Source organism: Zalophus californianus, chromosome 1 (genome assembly GCF_009762305.2).
Source record: "Zalophus californianus isolate mZalCal1 chromosome 1, mZalCal1.pri.v2, whole genome shotgun sequence".
Taxonomy (NCBI): Eukaryota; Metazoa; Chordata; class Mammalia; order Carnivora; family Otariidae; genus Zalophus; species Zalophus californianus.
Genome location: NC_045595.1, coordinates 157,647,900 through 157,663,699, shown reverse-complemented (window position 1 = coordinate 157,663,699; position 15,800 = coordinate 157,647,900). Strand labels below are relative to the sequence as shown.

At 39.2% G+C, this 15,800-nt stretch overlaps 2 protein-coding genes across 7 annotated transcripts in view; both read right to left on the bottom strand.

The window, feature by feature from the left end:
• The window catches only part of CFAP44 (cilia and flagella associated protein 44), a 139,052-nt gene extending 129,969 nt beyond the window's left edge, over window positions 1–9,083 (bottom strand). The window contains exons 1-2 of the mRNA XM_027581715.2: window positions 8,906–9,083; window positions 2,443–2,561 (exon numbers count right to left, since the gene is read on the bottom strand). Coding sequence (XP_027437516.2) covers window positions 2,443–2,561; window positions 8,906–9,009 — 223 coding nt within the window. The 5' untranslated portion in view covers window positions 9,010–9,083. The remainder of the gene's footprint in view (window positions 1–2,442; window positions 2,562–8,905) is intronic.
• Window positions 9,084–14,904: 5,821 nt separating this feature from the next.
• Window positions 14,905–15,800, bottom strand: part of SPICE1 (spindle and centriole associated protein 1) — a 66,882-nt gene continuing 65,986 nt past the window's right edge. For 4 of the 6 annotated variants that reach the window (XM_027585467.2, XM_027585465.2, XM_027585468.2 and 1 more), the window contains one exon: window positions 14,905–15,198. In XM_027585467.2, coding sequence (XP_027441268.2) covers window positions 15,145–15,198 — 54 coding nt within the window. In that variant the 3' untranslated portion in view covers window positions 14,905–15,144. The remainder of the gene's footprint in view (window positions 15,199–15,800) is intronic. The other 2 variants (XR_003518289.2, XR_003518290.2) reach the window with 1 other exon arrangement.

Genomic DNA, 15,800 nt, shown 5'->3' with positions numbered 1-15,800 from the left:
GAGTGGATGGGGGAGCTACCAGGTACGTGGCCAAAGCAGAAGAGAGACCTCTGCTCACAGCACCAAGATAAAAGGTTTCAGGATACCAGCAAATTACTTGACATTATCTTTTGGGAGCCTAAGAACCACAATGTGTGAATTTATGAGCTGAGCAACAGGACCAGGCCAGGCCTGCCCCTACAAGGGTCTAATATAAGAAGGGGAGATCCTGAGGCAGTGCTAGACAAAGGGTCATTATTATTAAATCCATCCATTCAGGAAAATGCAGCAAAGGACTGGAAACCAAAAAGTAGATAATCCTGTGTCAGAAACTAGGGAGTGGAGAAAAGTGGAAATGGAAAATCAAGAGAGAAGCAAACTAACATTTTTGAGGACAGCGGTATAACCATATTTTTTGGAAAGATAATTCTAGTGGTAGTATGGAGAGACTTGAACAGGAAGGCTTGAGTGGAAATCCTTGTTGTAAGAGTCCAAGCAAGAGGAGACAAACATCTCAAATAAAACATGATGTGGAGAAATTATGGATTTAAGAGATATGCCTCAGATACATTGAAATAGTTTAATGTAAATTTTGTAAATGAATTCATTTCCCCAGGTCTCCTCTAGGTGAATAATCAAAATTATCTCAAACTATCTTTAGGATTAGAACTACAAAAGTCAAGACTCCACTAAGACACCTAACACCATGATGCCCCATTAGAAAAAGCAAGCTATCTTTTAAAAATCCTTTTACACAATTCCTCAAATTTTCTTCTATTTTTTTCTTTCTTTTTTTTTGATTATAGTTGACACACAATGTTACATTTATTTCAGGTGTATGACATAATGATTCAACTTATCTATACATTATTCTATGCTCACTACAAGTTTATCAACTATCTGTCACCATAAACCCTATTACAACATATTCCCTGTGCTGCACCTTTTATTTCTTGACTTATTCCTTCCTAACTGGAAGCCTGTGTCCCACTCTCTTTCACCCATTTTGCCCATCCTCCCACTCCTTTCCCCTCTGGCAATCATCAGTTTGTTCTCAATATTTATAGGTCTGATTCTGCTTTTTAATTATTTATTTAGTTTTTTGTTTCATAATGGACTTTACTGGGAAAAGTTAGTGTTAAAAACATTCAAATTCATGAAATTTAAATAAGACAGTAAAAGCTATACCTTGTAGCTATAATAATCCCATGATTAGCTGGTTCTGCTTTTTATTTATTCATTCGCTTTCTTTTTAGATTTCACATATAAATGAAATCATATGGTATTTGTTTTTCTCTAACTTATTTTACTTAGCATAATACCCTCTAGGTCCATCCGTGTTGTTGCAAATGGCAAGTTATCATCTTTTTATGGCTAAGTATTATTCTATTATATATATATATATAATATGCATTACATATATATATAATATGCATTTTATATATATATATACCACATCTTCTCTATCACTGGACACTTGGGTCATTTCCATATCTTGGCTATTGTAAATAATGCTTCAATAAACATAGGGATGCATAGATCTTTTCAAATTAGTGTTTTTATTTTCTTTGGGTAAATACCCAGTAGTGGAATTATTGGATCAATGGTATTTCCATTTTTAAATTTTTAGGGAACCTCCATAGTGTTTTCCACAGTGGCTGCACCAATTTACATTCCCACCAACAGACCACAAGGGTTCCTTTTTCTCCACATCCTCACCAACACTTGTTGTTTCTTGCCTTTTTGATTCTAGCCATTCTGACAAGTGTGAGGAGATATCTCATTGTGGTTTTGATTGCATTTCCCTGATGATGAGTGATGCTGAGCATCTCTTCATGTGTCTGTTGGCCATCTGCATGTCTTCTTTGGAAAAATATGTATTCAGGTCCTCTGCCCATTTTTAAATCAGGTTGTTTCGATTTTTTGGTGTTGAGTTGCCTAAGTTCTTTATATATTTCAGATATTAATCCCTTATTGGATATATCATTTGCAAATATCTTCTCCCATTCAATGGATTGCCTTTTGGTTTTGTTAACATTGTCCTTTGCTGTGCAAAAGCTTTCTATTTTGATATAGTCCCAATGGTTTATTTTTGCTTTTGATTCCCTTGCCTGAGGAGACCTATCTAGAAAAATGTGGCTATGGCCACTGCCAAAGAAATTACTGCCTATATTTCCTTCTAGGAGTTTTATGGTTTCAGGTCTCACATTTAGGTCTTTAATCCATTTTGAGTTCATTTTTGTATATGGTATAAGAAAGTGGTCCAGTTTCATTCTTTTGCATGTAACCTCTATGGGCCAGGAACTGGAGATTAAATGGTTAAAACACAGTCTCTGCTCTTAAAGAACTTAGAATTTAGTAATAGAGTTAAACAACTATTTCTGTTGTATAAGTACTCTTTAACAGCGATTTTACCTAAATTTTATGATAAAAACCGAAGTGTGTATTCTAACCTTTACTTACATCTTGATGCAGACTTCGAGGAGCTCTGAGACCGCTTCCCATCACTCTTTGATCTATCTAATCTCCCCCGCTCAGTATCCTGATCACCTGGTTCCTTCATTTCCTCTGTAAGCATAAAACTGAGACCGAGAAAGGGAACAGCTGTGAAATAAAAATCATTTACAGATATTTTTCCTCTAAGAAATCCCACAGGCAGCAAACACCATGTGTGTTGCTAATGGTATGTTCACACAGTGTCCAAGATGACTCCACCAGCAGGAGGTACAGCCACCAGCAGAGACCTCTGCAGAACGGCAGAATGTCGTCAGATAGTCCCTTTTCCTAGGCCAACTTACTGTGGTGCCCTCTGATTTTCCAGAAGCCCGCAGTGAAATGCCATTCCAGTCCATCTTTTCTCTAAACATCCCATCATTGAAGTTAACCCCTGGCCATGCTTTTGGTTCATCCCCTCCATTTCCTTTTCCCATCATTCCATCATTTAGTTCCTCGGTGTTACTAATTAATTTCAATTTTTAAATATTTGTTCAGGGCACCTGCTGTGTATCAAGTCTTATGGTAGATGCTAAATTATGGTACTGAACTAGAGATGTGATTCCTAACTTTGTGGAGCTTGTTTAGATAGATAGATATTAAATGACCAATTAAAATACAATAAGGGCTACAAAAGGGAAAGAATAGGGTCCTGTGGGCATGTCTAGCAAAATGACTAACCCATGTCCTCAGGTGCAGGAAGAGGTGTTTTGAGACAAGCGTGATGAGTAGAGGTTGGCCAGGCCTAGAATAGACAGAGTGTATTAGGCAGAGGGAACTTGAGAGAGAGGGCTGTATCTGTGAAGGGCTGAAAGCAGTCTGTTGTGAGTGTGAGAGGGAAATGGGCGGTGAAGAGGAGGCCGGCAGCAGATTACAGAACCGTCTCTACGCTATTGCTAAGGAGTTTACAACTTATTTCTATGGCAACTGAAAGCCACTGAAAGGTTTTGAGGAGGGAAGTGACGCAGCAGATTTTCCATGTCCTCCCTCTAGTGCAGGTCTTTGTGTTTGAAAGCGCCTGCTGTGTCCGCCTTGTAAGTCTCTGCTTCTCCACACTGACCACATATATCCTCATACCCTCACCCTCCTATGGCAGGGCGGGCAGGCAGAAGAGGACAGCAGTTCTATCTGACTCAGATTCGAGCTGCGATTCAGGTTGGAATCTCGGTTTTGCCGCATAACCTTTACATGAATCCCTCAGCTGTAAATGGGAGTGAAGTAAACACAACTTACAAGGCTGCTGTGAGAATTAATTGAACTAGTGCATTATCACCCCCTCCTGGTCTCTGCAGAAAGGCTAGTTTGCCCAGAGCAGATAGGATACACACTATATGGTCAGCAGAGAGGGCGGTGTGACCACCACCTCCTTTCACCCCCCACCTTGGGGGTCATTCCATCTGCTTTCTTGCAGTGACATCATAATGCTGCCTGGTCTTGATTTGGGGGACAACAGTGCAGGGTCCAAATGTTTTTCTTAAAAGCTATTAGCAGGAAAGATAGGTCCTAAAATGACACTTAGGTTATTACATTTTGTTTAGCACTTTGGGGCCATTTTTCTGGGTTACCAAGATGATGTTTTACCTTTTAAAAAGTGTGCTGTTATTGTTGTTTCCTTAGTTGTTCTCCCTTTCTTCTTTCTTCCTCCCTCTTTTCCTTCCTTCCTTCCTTTCTCTCACCTGACTGTAAAATATATGCCCACTGGGATTGGGAAGTGTGTAGGAATCAAACGATAGAAAAATCTTAATTTAAAATCCCAATACTATCCTGCATATTTCTTTATCCTTCCAGTTTGGATATGCAGACTTACTTTCTACATTTATACAAGTCATTGACTTGAAAATAATTAAATAATTGTAATCATGAAATAATTTTTAAAAATCGATATTGCAATCTAATATCAGTTACTGCACCTTGGTTGCACATTATCCTACACCGTGGGTAAACTTTTTTAGGTAGCTACGAACATACCTAAATGCCACTTACCAATTCAATTCTTAAAACTACTGAGCACACTTACATCAAATGGTATTATGCCAGGCATTGCAGAGGATACAAAAATGAGCAATAGAGAGTCCTTGATCTTAAATACTTCACAATCTAGGAAGAAGAAATTGACAGTTCTCTTTTAATATAGTCTCAGATCAGCTTTTCTAAACCACTGATCCAGATCCAAAGCTGACCAGAACAAGCATGGTCTGAAAGTCCTGACCAAAGAGCAACTATAGCTAAAGGTTTCCTTGATAAAAATCAACATGTAAACTATTGGAAAGAAAATACACTATTCTCTAAGTTGCCATGATGCAGGCCCTAAATAAGTGGAGCCACAGTAGGCCCTGGGTTTGCCAATCAAAGTAAACTGATATTCTGCTGTTACTAATCAGTTAAGAACTGAGAGAAAACTGTTAGCCTGCAAACTTCAGTAACACCTCAGTCTACAAACCAGTATTTAGTTTTCTATTGCCATCATACAAATTTCGCAGCTTAAAATAACACCCATTTCTTATCTCACACTTTTGTGGGTCAGAAATCCAGGCACACTCAGCTGGTTCTCTGAGTTGCACAAGGTCAAAACAAAGTGTTGGCTGAGCTATTTTCATTTCTGCAGGCTCTGGGGAAAACTCTATTTCTAGACTTATTTAGATTATTGGGAGAATTCAGTTCCATGTGGTTGTAGGACGACAGTTCCTGTTTTCTTGCTGGCTGTAGGCCCAGAGTTGTTCTAAGTCTACAGAGGCCACGTGGCTCACAGCCCCCTTCAAAGCCAGCAATGGTAGGTCAAGTACCTCTCAATGATTTCAATCTCATAGTTTTCTTTCCTGCTTCCTACCAATAAAAGCTTCATGAGATCATTTTCTATCCTTTAGTTTTCTCTTTTCCAAATACATTTATTTTTAACATATTGTAACTGAACATTAACAGGATGTATATATTCTAATAAAGAGCTTGTAAGACCTAATAAATTTACTTAAAACTTTATTATAAAGTGAATAAGAAACAATTACAGTAAAAAATTATGGTAGCAAATATGGTAACCATTATGGTAACACCATTCTGTAAACAAAGGGTTTAAACCACAACCAAAGGTAAAGTGGTGTCAAGACAAAAGTATACTCTTTATCCCACACTATGATAAACAATATATTCCTCAAGTGGCTAATATGACCATGCAATAAATTTTAATATCACAAACACAGTTACAATCAGGTTGTGAGCATTATGGAAGAAAATACTGGAACCCAAGGAATTTTCCCAGTGTTCTGAACTAGCAATACTCTACAAAAAATATTGCGATCTTGTCTCAGCTTTTCTGGTTCAGAAAGGGTGGCTGAAGAACGTGTGAAAGGCAATTGAGCAGGTAAGGTAGGAGGGGCTCCTGATCTTCTGGAGCTTAGCAATATAATTGGTGAGATGGAATAAGGTGGTTTTTATTTGTTTGGTTGGTTGGTTAGGTTTAGGTTGTTTAGAATAAAGGATTGGGAAGTTGTACTGTAACCTGGGGAGGTTTTGGAGCTAGAATGGCTTGAGTTCACCTCCTAGTTTGACCAAGGATAAAGGTTAGCTTGGCCAAGGGCTAAGTCCCTAGCATCCCTTAACCCTTTGTCCTTTTATCTGTAAAATCATGATGATAAATAAGGTTGTCTGGCAGAGTCATTGTTAAGTATTAAATGAGATCTTTTATACCCATTGTTCTCAACACCAGCTGCACTTTAGAATCACTCAGAAAACTTTCAGAGCATACCATTCTCAGGCTCTCACTCCCTAGGTAATTCTTTTGTGAAGCCAAAGATAAGAAACCGGGGTTAAGGACTAGGGGTTTATATAAAGCACATAGTAGATATTCAAAAATGGTAGTTGTTCTTACCATAATTACTACAAATTCTCTGCAATACAGCCAGGTTCAATAAATGTGACAGGAATCTTCAGAGAGTTGAAAGAGTTCTTATCTAGTCCAACATCCCACCCAGTGAAAGTCACACATCGACAACATTAAGCTCAGCACCGTTGGAAAAGCAGTCTAGTGTGCTGGTTAGGCTGGGAAGTGGCTAGAGTCTGCCTGACTGTGCTTACAGCCTGGCTCTCCCTCTTACACCTCCTGTGAGGTGTTAAACAGGTGTTTAACCTCTCTGTGCCTTGGTTTTCTCATCTGTAAAGTTCAGTACCTACTTCATAAGGTTGTTCTGAGATCTCACTGAGTTAATACAGTAGAGCTTTAAGAACAGTGCCTGACACCATAGGCACTCAGTATGTAAAATGGTTGAAAGGATAAATTCATTCATTCCTCAGTAAATGAACAAATGAAGGAACACTTCAAGAGACGATCAGTCAGCTTCAATTTAAACATTTCAAGTTAGCGAGTAAGCACATACTGTTAATGCTCAGCTCTCGTTCTTTATTCATTTTATACTAAGCTGAAATCTGCCTCCCTGCAACTTGGATCCATTTGGCCCTTGTTCTTCTGGGGACATATACAACAAGTTTTCCTTTGTACCATAACCATTCAAATAATTGTAGCTACTTTACTTTTCTCCCTAGATCCTCTCTTTTCCAGCTACAGCAACCCAATTCTTTCAATTACTCCTCACTAACCTGGTTTCAGTTCCTTTCAGCATCCTGATAGCTCAAGAAGTTCATTCCCAATGCATTAAATATCCCTCCCAGTTTTGTATCTTCTTTTAAGGATCTAGGCATTTTCCAAAAGAGACGAACTGTTATTCTACCTCTTGGGAACATTATATTCCTTTAAGGCAGACTAATATTGCAGACTATTATCTTCCGGGGTTGGGGGGTGGTAGGCTCATCATATACTGACTCATCATAATCAGCTTGTAACCAACCAGAATGACTACACCATACTTTGTGTGTTCCCAACCATGTCCCATCTCATACAACTGAACTAGCTAGGTTTGGATTCTATTTGCAGAACTATCTTAAATGTACTTTTATTAGATTCAGATTCATTGATCCAGCCTATGGCTAATTCCGTTAACCAACTCACTGAGTAGACTATCAAGTTTTGAGTCAACCCTGAGGAAGTATAAAGAAAAAAAAAAATCATACACAGTGGTGCAAAGGCATGTGTTGCTTGAAGGAGGTTGGCTGGAAACCAGACGGAGTGGTCCCTAAACTGACATTACTTAGATTCATTCCCGAGATTCCAGGGTCAGTCTTCAGTCTCACAAAGTCAGACACTGTGTGCCAGAGCTGGCCATGTTAAGACTCAGAGATTGTCGTATAAAGCAGATGCTCAGTTTTTACTTAACAATGTGAAACACCACTGTGCAAAGAATAATATTCCATGTATTCTGAATGTTTACCATGTGTCAAACACACTTCTAAAGATTCTGCACATACTGTTTCACATATTTCTCAAAACAACTCTATGATTAGGTGCAAAATTTCCAGATGAGAAAGCAGAGCAATTACTCTGAATCCTTCCCTCTCGCTCACCCATGCAGTTGGTTTCTATGTCCCGTTGCCAAGTGAACAGTCATTGAACCTTTTGAACTCATCCTTTCCCTCCTAGTCCCACTGTCACCACCTTCGTCTGCTTACGTGGTCTCACCTGTACCATTACCACAGCCTCATACCTTGTCTCTCCCTTCTCTAGTCCATTTCTACCCTGCCTCTTGTAGTTCCAAAACACAGCTTTTAGTGTGCTACTCCTCCTGTTTGAAACCGATAATGGCTCCTCATTGCCACAGAATAATTCAGCTTCCCTGGCATGGCACAAAGGTCCCTCATCTTTGGGTCTGTAGCTCATCTCCAGTCACTTCCTGCTTCCTAGTCCTTCCTTAGTCCCTTCTTCTCAAAAGCCTTAGTAGCCACCTGAGACAACTCACGATGGACTGGACATAGTGAGTACGTGTACGCTACTATATCTACTTGCGTGCAACAAGTATTTATTCTGCACGTACTGCGTGCCATGAATGTGTTACCTACGTTACCTGCAATATCCTATTTAATTGTAACAAGAACCCCATGAAGTAAGCATTATCATCTTTCTTTTTAGATATTACGAAGATGAAGTCCAGAGGGGTCAACTTGACAGGTGTCACACAGCTAAGTGTGGGGCGAGCTGGCTGGCTTGACCCCAGAACCCAGGCACTTTCCCACCAGACTCCCTGCTCCTGGCTTAGAGCCGTCTAACTGGCACTCCTGGGGTCTCCTGTCTTCCACCCCAACCGGATTAGGAGCTCCTTGCAGGCAGGAACCGTGTCCACTTTGTATCCACAGCGTCTAGCTCTATGCCTGCCAATGCTAGTCACTTCAGTGTTTGTTGAACTGATCTGTAGGAAAGACGGACTTCTCAGAGAGCCTGGAGAACACTGGTTCAGCCTACGAGAAGTCCAAGCGGGGTTCCCTACTCCCTGACACGCTAAAAGATTTGAGGGGGAGGCTGTGGGAACTGCCCTGCTGCCCGCTCCAAACTTACCCAAGGCACCGACCGCCCTCGCCGCGGGTTCCTAGTCGCAGCTTCAGGCCCAGGTCTCGGTTTACTGCGGTCACCAGGCAACACCGCCCCGCCTCCCGGCGCATGCGCCGCCTGGAGGTGGCTTTCGGGAGAAATCCCCCGGCGGGGGCCCTGCGACCCGACCCTCTAATTTAACTTGGCCTTTGGTCCGGGCTGTTTCCAGGCACGTGACTCTGGTTCGAGCCAAACAGAAAAGCCCAACATTCTATCAGGTTATTATCCCCTTTTAGTTTTATATACAGTTTGTTATTATAATTATCCCAAGAATGTTATATTGATAAACAGAATGACTTTTGAGTACCTAGATACCTGCCGGTTAATAAACAATGGCCCAAAGGGACCCAGATTGCACACTATCATCCCCAAGGATACATGGGGAGCCTTTTCTATTGAGTTGTTTATTTTCCTCTGTTATCTCTGTTGGCTTTTACAAGGAAATGATTTTATGTTGTGGGATCCTTGGTCTCATGTCGCTGGGCGCACAAAGTATAGATCTACCTTGACAGATTTCTCGGTTTAGCAATTTGCTTTTTTTTTTTTTTAAGATTTTTTTCAAAGATTTTTATTTATTTGACAGAGCACAAGCAGGCAGAGCTGCAGGCAGAGGGGGAAGGAGAAACAGGCTCCCCACCGAGCAGGGAGACCGACGCAGGGACTGATCCCAGGACCCCAGGATCATGACCCAAGCCGAAGTTGGACGCCCAATCAGCTGAGCCACCCAGACACCCCTAGCAATTTGCTCTTTAGCTGCTCTGTGATGCAGCCAGCGGTCAGTACTGAATTTTAAGTACCTAAAGTCACTGGTTACCAAACATTGTTTTAAAATGGCTATCTTGTACACCTGAAACTAATATTATCCTGTCTGTTAACTGGAATTTAAATAAAAACTTAAAAAAAAAAAAGGGTACACTATTGCAATAAGTGACAAAGGACTTTGCATTCAGAATATATAAAGGATTCTTACAACTGAATAAGAAAAAAAAAACTTACAACCTAATTTTTCAAACAGGCAAAGGACTTTGAATACTTCACCATATCAGAGGTATGAGTGGCCAGTAAACACAGTAGTCCTCTGGGAGATGCACACCACAATGCACATACACCACACCCGCCAGAATGGGTAAAACTTTAAAAACTGCCAGCACCCAGTGTGGAAGATATGCAGCAACTGGAACTCTCATAGACTGCTGTTAGGAATGTAAAATGGTACAATGACTTTGGAAAACGGCTTGGCAGTTTCTTTAAAAGTTAAACATATACCAAGCCATTCCATGTCTGAAGTATTTACCCAAGAGAAACAAAAACATATATCCATACAAAGCCTTGTCTGTGAATGTTCATAGCAGCTATACTCACAATAGCCAAAAACTGGAAAGAAACCCAAAGGTCATTGACAGGTGAATGGATAAATATCCATACAATGGAATACTACTCAGAAATAAAAAGGAAAAAACTGAAACACATAACATGAATGAATCTCAGTTATGGTGAGTGAAAGAGCCAGACACAAAATAGTACAATGTATGATTCCTTTTAGATAAAATGTAAACGAATCTATGATGACAAAAAGCACATCAGTGGTTGCCCAGGGCTAGAGTAAACCGAGGGATGCACTGAAGAGACAGCAGGAATCTTTTGGAGATGACAAAAATGTGTCTTGTGGCGGTAGTTTCATCTGCCAAAAGTCAATTAATTGTTCTTTTTAAATTTAGATGCAATTAATTATATATACATTATTTCTCAATAAAGTTGATTTTAAAAAGGTCATATTATATTTTGTGTTTATTGGTTTCTGTTACACAATTTTCCAAAAACTTCATTCCATGCATTTGTTGGTAGTATTGAAATGTTCTCTTTAGTCAAGTATTCTTGACATTTAAAGTCTCCTGACTTAAAACATTATCTTTACTGTTAATTATTAAATGGTATATCCAGGGTGTCTGAAAAGTCAAAAAACATAGGATAAACTTATTTTTAAACAGCATGTTAGTTACATTTTCAAATAATATTCTCAACATGTTTTCTTTCAACCTCCAAATATCTCTAATTTTAAAGCACTGGGTCCAGTTGTTAATCTGAGAAAACCACAAAGAATTCACCACATATCTTTAAAAATCTGGAAATAGTGTATTTGTGCACCAAAAAATTTGCAGTCATCATTACTGAATGCTTATTATGAGTCAGGCCCTGTTCTTAACATATTTACATATACTCACCTCTCTTACTCCTCACAACCCTATTAAGATATATCATGTCTCACTCAAATGGGAAAAAATGAGATAATTTACTCAGGGACACAGCCCAAGTGGCAGAAATGTCATTTGAATCCAAGCTTTCTGATTGCAATACTTGCAGCTTTAGCCACTGTCCTAGATCAAGTTAGGAGGAGTCCAATAATTATTTTTTAAAAAGACGGGTGCCTGGGTGACTCATTTAAGCATCTGACTCTTGATTTTGGCTCAAGTCATGATCTCAAGGTCATGGGATTGAAACCCTGCGTCGGGCTCTGTGCTGAGCATGGAGCCTGATTAAGATTCTCTCTCTTCCTCTCCCTCTGCCCCCCCACCCCCGCTCATGTGCTCTCTCTCTTCTAAAAAAAAAAGAGCTTCAAGTCCTGCTTTACCTCATACACCCTGACATTAGGCAACTTACTTCACCTCCAGGGCTCAATTCCCTCATCTGTAAAGGGGAGATGGGTGGCATTCAAACATGTCTAACTCAGTTTTACTGTGAGATTTTAATGAGATAACCACAGTTATGGTTCAATAAGGATAGTTATAATTATTATTATTATTGTTATGATTATTGTGCTTCCATACCATATTCACTGTAAGATGGCAGCATAGTGTAGGCTTTGTACAAAGACCTCCTCTATGCCATCCCAGGGCCCTCACACCTAAGTTGTGTGACTTTGAGAGGGTACTTACCTCCTGGTACCTCAGTTTCTTCATCTGCAAAAGAAGGAATAGTATCTACCTCATAAAGGTGTCTTAAAATCATGAGAAGTGGCTAAAACCATGCCTGGCACTTAGTAAACAGTAAATTACTATTAAATTCTGCTAATTTAAACGATCTCACTATACACCATAGGAATGATTGTACCATTAACTATGGATCTGATTATCAATCTAGTTTCTCTCCCAAGCTGTAATATGGAAAACTGCAAATTTTATTAAAGTTTAGCAAGTGATTAGCAGCTTTCTGGGGCATTTATTTTTTTTTTTTTAAGATTTTATTTATTTGTTAGAGAGAAAGAGCACAAGCAGGGGAGGGGCAGGGAGAGGGAGAAGCAGACTCCCCACTGAGCAGGGAGCCTGACTCGGGGCTCCATCCCAGGACCACGGGATCATGACCTGAGCCAAAGGCAGAATGGACTGAACCACCCAGGCGCCCCTGGGGCATTTTGGAGAAGTCATATGTTAGCCAAAAACTTGAGTCCTAACACAAGAAATATAAGTAATCTGAGTCTGGACTAGAAAAGTGAATACAAATGTAGTACATCATCAAATATAGCAGAGTTCACCCTTCTGTGATGCTAAGATCAATGGTTCCCAAACTGGAGTATGCTTCAGAATCACATGAGGGGCTTATTAAAACAGACATTTTCTGATCAATGGGTCTAGGGTAGGGCCCATGAATTTTCATTTCTAACAAGTACCTCGGTGATCCTGCCACTGCTGGTCAGGGCCATAGTTTGAGACCCACTGGTGCAGCTGTCTCTGAAAGCTGATAAAGAGGGCCCAAAGTAGTATTACTTAAAACCAAACATGCACCAATTTATGATATGGGGATGATAAATATCTTCATAACGTTTCCCAAGCTTGGCTACACACTGGAATCACCTGAGGAAGTTTCTTAAAATATTGTTTGTGTCATACTCCCAGAGTCTAAGTTAACTGGTCTGGAGTGAGACTTGGCCATTGGGAATTTTAGAAGGTCCCTATGTGACTCTAATGGCAGCCAAAGCTGAGAAGCACTGCTTTAGAAAGCCTAAGAACGCAAGCTCTTTTCTCTGTATCTATTATTCTTGGAGTTTTTTTAACCTACTTTTGAAGTTTATCAACAAAAACAAATATTAGCAGGATGGACACTTAAATGTCAGTTCCACAGGTTGCCAGCGAGCACTGGTTCTCAACTCTGGTTGCACATTAAATCACCTTAAGCAGCTTCTTAAAATGTCATGCCAAGGGATGCCTGGGTGGCTCAGTTGGTTAAGCATCTGCCTTCAGCTCAGGTCATGATCTCAGGGTCCTGGGATTGAGTCCTGCATGGGGTTTCCTGCTCAGCGGGGAGACTGCTTGTCCCCCTGCCTGCCACTTCCCCTGCTTGTGCTCACACGCACTTTCTCTCTCTCCGATAGATAATAGATGATAGATAGATAGATAGATAGATAGATAGATAGATAGATAGATAGATAGATAGATAGTCATGCCAAGGTCTCAAGGTAGTGTTTGGTCTTTTTTTCAATGCTCTCAAAGTTGAGAATCATGGCTTTTGAAGTTTTAAGGAATATAAGGGAAAAAAGTAAACAGCCAACCAGTTGAAGAACATTAAGAAAAATTTAAGTCCAAAGAATGCATTCACATGAAATCTTGCCATTTGCAACAACGTGGATGGAACTAGAGAATAGTATGCTAAGAGAAGTCAGTCAGAGAAAGACAAATACCTTATGATCTCACTCATATGTGAAATTTAAGAAACAAATGAGCAAAGGGAAAAAAGAAAGAGAGAGAGAGAGAGGCAAACCAAGAAACAGACTGTTAACTATAGAGAACAAACATGGTTACCAGCAGGAAGGCGGGTCAGGGGATGGGTGAAATGGGGGATGGGGATTGAGGAGGGCACTTGTGATGAGCACAGGGTGATGTATGGAAGTGTCAAATCACTGTATTGTACACCTGAAACTAATATTACATTGCATATTAACTAACTGGAATTTAAATAAAAACTTCAAAAAATTTAAAAAAAGAATGCATTCACAAGCCAAGCAGAAAACTTGACATTAATGGTATCAAAACGGTCTTATATTCCACACAGGGATAGTATTTATTAAAAACCAAGCTTCAGAAAAGTACAATACAGATGGAAGAATCTTCAATAATGCAAATGAATACAGATGACTTCATGTAAATAAAATCAGTGATACCAGAGAAAAATTGTATTTTTGCCACCACAATGAAGAGGCCCAAATGAAAGTTGCATATGACACTTCGTAGAATACGAAAAACTCCAGGAGGAGGGAGAGTGTTGTCTGAGAAAGTTCCCCAAGTAGTTTCAATGTGTTTCCCCTGCCCTACTCCCACTACACCAGGTTGAGAATTTCCATCCCACAGTGAAAGGGCAGAGATAATTTAAAAAGCAAGTCTAAAATAAAAGCCAGTGTCTGAGAGCCAAACAGGTGCTTTGAAGAAAACAACCCTGAATGTGTAGTAGATTCAGGGCGGGAAAGTTGACAGCAACCTTTTGTACTCATTTCTGTTTCAAACACTAAATCAATGTTACTGCATTTAGACACGAGCTCTTTGAGCATTATTTATTTGATGTACATTACCATTATTGATGACATTTTCACATTTAAAGCCTATATAAGAATTTTATGATATATACAACCACTCTTATCTGCATAAACAAATATAAACAGATGTTCCCACACCTACTTTTTAAAGCTATACATTCCACTCGGTGGAAAAAGCCATGGACAACAACAACTTCCCTCCCAAAAAGAAATCAAAGGGAGTGTTAAATTTTTCTGAAAGCCAGACTTTAATCACCCAGAGCCATTTTATTGTAAATTATATGCAAAGCAACTTAATTCTTCAGAAAAAAATAAAAGAAATACATCATTTAAGATATACTAGACCAAAAAAAAAAAAAACCTGAATAAAGATGATAAAGGTAAAAATGTGTTACTCAGCAAAACTTTACAATACTTATGAGATTATTAGAATATAAAACTTCAATTTCCCTATAATCAAAATTTTATTCACAGGAGGTTGTACATTGGTTAGTTGTTGGAAATTTATTTGAAAAGATCCAAGATTCAAATAATTTCTTTATTCTTTGTTCCATAAGTACTAAGTTACAAGATCTTTGTAGGTTTTATCTAAAAGGACATGAAAACTTGAAAGCAGGAGCAGGGAAAGGGGAGTGGAAGCTCAAGAATATACTACTGAAAAAAAATTCTGTACAACTAACTTCACTTATGACACGTGGGTAGAAAGAGCAAACCAGCCTTCTTCATTCTGTTTCTCAATCTGTTGAACAAAGATGCAAGACGGATTTAGAAAGTAATCAGAAACATGAGCCCATTTAAGGTTTATAATTATTTAGACTAAGTACACAGAAGTTATCCTATGTCATCAAATGGTACTGAAAATTAAATTGCTACTGGCGTTTTTATTCTCTAAAAGAGCCACTCCCAAATAACTGATTCCCTGGTCAACAGATACCCTGATTGACTGAGGAAACCTAATTTTTAAATAAAGGATAAATCCAGTATTTTATACAAATTATAGGTACAACTTTTTAAAATAACAAAGTTATTTGATCTTAGTAAATTAAAATTGTTACTAAATTCCAGAAACTAAGGGCAAATTATATAAAACAGCCTCTTTAAAACTTTTTAGGGGTGCCTGGGTGGCTCAGTTGGTTAAGTGGCTCAGATCATGATCTCAGGGTTGTGGGATGGAGCCCTAGGCTGGGCTCCACACTCAGCAGGGTGTCTCTCTCCTCTCCCTCTGTCCCTACCCCACTTGTCTGTGTGCATGCGTGTGCGCTCTCTCTCTCAAATAAATAAATAAATAAACATTTATTTATTTATTTATTTATTAAAAAAACTTTTTTAGGATATAAGAAA